Source organism: Octopus bimaculoides, chromosome 7, assembly GCF_001194135.2.
Source record: "Octopus bimaculoides isolate UCB-OBI-ISO-001 chromosome 7, ASM119413v2, whole genome shotgun sequence".
In the NCBI taxonomy this organism is placed as follows: Eukaryota; Metazoa; Mollusca; class Cephalopoda; order Octopoda; family Octopodidae; genus Octopus; species Octopus bimaculoides.
The window spans coordinates 62,273,376-62,277,735 of record NC_068987.1 but is presented as its reverse complement, the minus strand read 5'-3'; the positions used below and the strand labels follow the sequence as shown (position 1 = coordinate 62,277,735).

The following is a 4,360-nucleotide window of genomic DNA, read 5'->3' as shown; positions in this document are numbered from 1 at the left end:
TCATAGGATCGCGGTTTCGATTCCCAGACCGGGCGTTGTGAGTGTTTATTGAGCGAAAACACCTAAAGCACCACGAGGCTCCGGCAGGGGATGGTGGTGAACCCTGCTGTACTCTCTCACCACAACTTTCTCTCACTCTTACTTCCTGTTTATGTTGTGCCTGTAATTCAAAGGGTCAGCCTTGTCACACTGTCACGCTGAATATCGCCGAGAACTACGTTAAGGGTACACGTGTCTGTGGAGTGCTCAGCCACTTGCACGTTAATTTCACGAGCAGGCTGTTCCGTTGATGGGATCAACTGGAACCCTCGTCGTCGTAACCGACGGAGTGCCAACAACAAGTTGCGTATTGTTCCCTATAAAACCAAGTTAACACAAAAATTCGTGTAGTAATTTCACAACGCTGCGTAAGCATTAGTATGAAAAGATGCTCTTGTATTTACAATTAATGGAAACACTAAGATGGAAATAGAATAATATGACCTGCAAGGAAAATGTCTGTTTGAAGTTTAACGCTTAAGCTGGTTTTGACATATCAAACAAATATACAGGTGCCATGTCTTGTCTTCCTTTTCGATATCCTCGACTGAATATGCATCGTTAGAACAGCTATATAGAGAGAGTGTAACTCGAACTTTGACCCAATACATTCTAAAATCGACGAGAGTGGAGAACGTAATACCGGTTCGCATGTCTCGACACTCTGCTACATTGGCACCTTTATTAACTGTATTTACAGGCTTTGCTCACGGGAAGTTCCAGACATACTAAAGAACTATCACGTGAACAACAGCTGTTGTTTGGACAAAATATCGGTTACGCACATAACCAAACTATAATTGAATTGTAATTTGAAATTCGTATGTGGCAAAAGGAGTGTTCAAATCTAGTGTTACAGAGGGAAAGACATAAACATGATATGAGTCCCAGACGTAATAGAAGTAAACTTCTGGCGAGCTAAATGCATAATCTAGTTCTGATATCTGGTTGATTCCATTTCGACCGAGAAAGACAAATGGTATTATGTAATCTTATTTCTCATCTTATGAATCTGATACCTTGTTTCTTTTATTTATGAAATAATCCATATAGACTTCTGTAACAAATTTTGATATTCTTCTATCTTTATTTGAAATGTCATCAGTGCTGAACTTAATGTCTAATAGTATTTTGTTTTGTCTCTGTGTACTTGGTTGGAATCCTTCGGGAGATGAAGAACTCTTAAATATATGCAATTTTGATAACCAGGCTGAGTTATCAAATCTTTAGACTACTCCCTACTCTTAAACATATGTGATGTGAGAAATGCATTTTAGCGCTCTGTCACAATGTCGATTACTAATATTTTGATAAGTTTTGTTTCACTCTAGTTGGTAATGTGTGTTAAATTGTCTTATTTAATTACAGTTAAATTTCGAAGTAAAAAAAAAACAAGTGGAAGTGGTCTTTATCTTTTCTATAAGACCATTAAAATATTTCTAAGAATTTGTATAAAATAACAACTGTGACTAATATTTTGATAAGAACTCATTTGTTATTTACGCTTAACGGTTACTTTATCATATAGTATTAGTTTATTTATTTGCATTTTTTATTTATCTTTATTTACTATTTTGTTTTGTTTCACATTATTTCATCTTATTTTTCAGCATACGAAACTGGTGACTATTTAGCAATGTACATCAAATTATTATGAAAACAAATATCACCAAATACTGTTATTGTTGTTTCAACGTTTGAATGAAGTAAAACTAATATTTCAATAAGTTTTCATTCGATTCAATAATTCAAACATATGTGATTGAAATATGAATTATATCAATAAATTCGAATTAAATGTAACAATAAATTATATAAATTGAATGAAAAATGCGAATTATATATATAACCAATGCACTGGGTACTTGTTATGTAAGTAACAATATATCTTAGCACATATTACAAATTATTTGACCAATAAAAAAGGATTACTGTATTTTGAATCTAGTAGGAATTATAGCAAAATTTTCATTGTTTCTTGTTCAATGCAAAGTATCTAGCTAAAAATACAATTAATTTTGATTGTGTTGTTTTGAATACTACTTCCTTTTACAGTCAACACACACACGCACACATATACCACACATGCACACACACACATATATAAAAGATAGAGGTGAAAATAGCACAGAAGCAAGTTTAAGACATTTCACTTTAAGAGGGAATTTAATAAAAATGATTTTAAAAATTATATAAAGAAAACATAACCGGTTTCAGTGTATTTCATCGAATCCAAAAATTTATAAAACTTTGAAGTAAAAACAGTTTATCTTCTGTCTGGGAGACAAAAAACATGTCTGGAAGTTTTCGTTGAAGTCTTCTTTAAATATAGTTTGGTATAGAGTTCAAAGTGTTAAAGAGTGAGAGAAGAGGTGTCTATTGTCTAAAAGAAATCTTTATGTATTCCTGCCAAGGGAGTGGCTAAAAAGTATTTATTGAATGGGTTTTATGTCCACCTGTGTGTGTGTGTGTGTGTGTGTGTGTGTGTGTGCGTGTGTGCGTTGTGTTGACTGTCCTTTCAGTATGTTTGGAAACTGATCAGCTGTGTGTTAATAAGTGTGTATGTTGTGAAGACTGTCTTGCTGAAGAAAGAATTAGGATTTTTCTTTGGATTAGTTGTAGTCTTTTGAGTGTCACCATTTGTGTGTATGTGTATGGAGTAACCAGCTGTATATGCGTGTGTGTGTGTGTGTGTGTGTGTGTGTATGTGAATGTGTGGATGTGCGTGTGTGTGAGTGTTTTTGCAATGTTTTCTTTTGTGAGTGTGTGTGTGTGTGTGTACAGAGTTGTGTGTGTGTGCTTTTTGTGATATTTTTGTATGTGTGTGTGTGTTTGGGTGTGTGTGTGTGTTTGTGTATGTGTGTGCGTGTGTGAGTATGTGTGTGTATGTGTGTGTGTGTGTGCTGGCAATAACAGCTTAATAGTGGTAGGAATTTTCGTCATATCATATTACAATATTACCCTACCTTTGCAATTCTTATGTAAGTCTCCTTATAGTTGAGAAGGAGTTAAGAATACATACAAATCAAGACTTATATAAAAGGTAAAGGTGAAAACAGCACGAAAGTATGTTTGAAAATTGTTTTATATTTGCTACATTGGGTAACTTTTGTAAAATATTACTGCTTTCGATGTGTATGTCCAACATATAAGATTTAAAAAGCTGAATGTCAAAAGTTAGGAAATTTAAAAACAGTTTGTTCTCGTATTTTGCGCATGGTGGCAGCGAGCTGGCAGAAGCGTTAGCACGCCAGGCGAAATGCTTATTGGTATTTTGTCTGTCTTTACGTTCTGAGTTCAAATTCCGCAGACGTCGACTTTGCCGTTCATCCTTATGGACTCTTCCTCTTTTTTTATCGGGGTCGATAAATTAAGTACCAGTTGAGTACTGGATCGGTCTAATCGACTGGCCCCCTCCCCAACAACTTCGGGCCTTGTGCCTAGAGTAGACGAGAATATTTTGTGCATAGTTAAGAGCATGTGCGAACACACACACGCACACACACACACACATACAAACACACACGTGTGAGTGTGTGTGTGTGAGTGTGTGTGTGTGTGTGTGTGTGTGTGTGTGTGTGTGTGTGTGTGTGTGTGATGAAGGCGCATGACTCAGCGTTGGCCTCACAATCACGAAGTAGTGATTTCGATTCCCAGACCGGGTTGCGTGTTGTGTTCTTGAGCAATACTTTATTTCACGTTGCTCTAGTTCGCTCAACTGTAGAAATAAGTTGCGACGTCACTGGTGCTAAGCTATATCGGCCTTTGCCTTTCTTTTCGATGACATCAGTCGCGTGGAGAGAGGAGGCTAGTATGCATGGCTGGTTGCTGTTCTTTCATAAGCAATCTTGCCCGGGCTTGTGCCTCAGAGGGTGTGTGTGTGTGTGTTGCCGTTTTGGAGTCGTATTTTGGTAGAGAAATAGTAGTTTTGGCTGCTATTTCTATTTTTTTATGTGTGGTGAAGCAATGCCTGCTGAACCCTAAATTTTAATTATACATATATATATATATATATATATGTAGTGAAACTACCTCCCGCCATTAGATACAAACTACTATCGCCATTACATACAATCTTCTCATTTAAATATAAATAAATGCGAGCGTAGTAGAGAACCCATTCCTTGTCCATCACGTGACTGATCATTATTCGAATCGGCAACTTCTTCGAACCGTTCCCGCCAGAACGCAAACTGACCAATCACGGCCCCTAATAAGGTCACGTGATGGAGTAAAATTCTAAAGGCATTTGGAGCCCTCTTAACGCTATATATAGATCAACTCATACCCAATAATTTGTCTCAGTCCAGTTTCTCTTTGA

General features: G+C 36.5%; 1 protein-coding gene across 1 annotated transcript in view; it reads left to right on the top strand.

Moving 5' to 3' along the window:
• The window catches only part of LOC106884519 (uncharacterized), a 23,400-nt gene extending 19,063 nt beyond the window's left edge, over positions 1-4,337 (top strand). The window contains exon 6 of the mRNA XM_014935942.2: positions 1,650-4,337. Within this exon, the coding sequence (XP_014791428.1) occupies positions 1,650-1,696 (47 nt within the window). The 3' untranslated portion in view covers positions 1,697-4,337. The remainder of the gene's footprint in view (positions 1-1,649) is intronic.
• Positions 4,338-4,360: the final 23 nt, after the last annotated feature.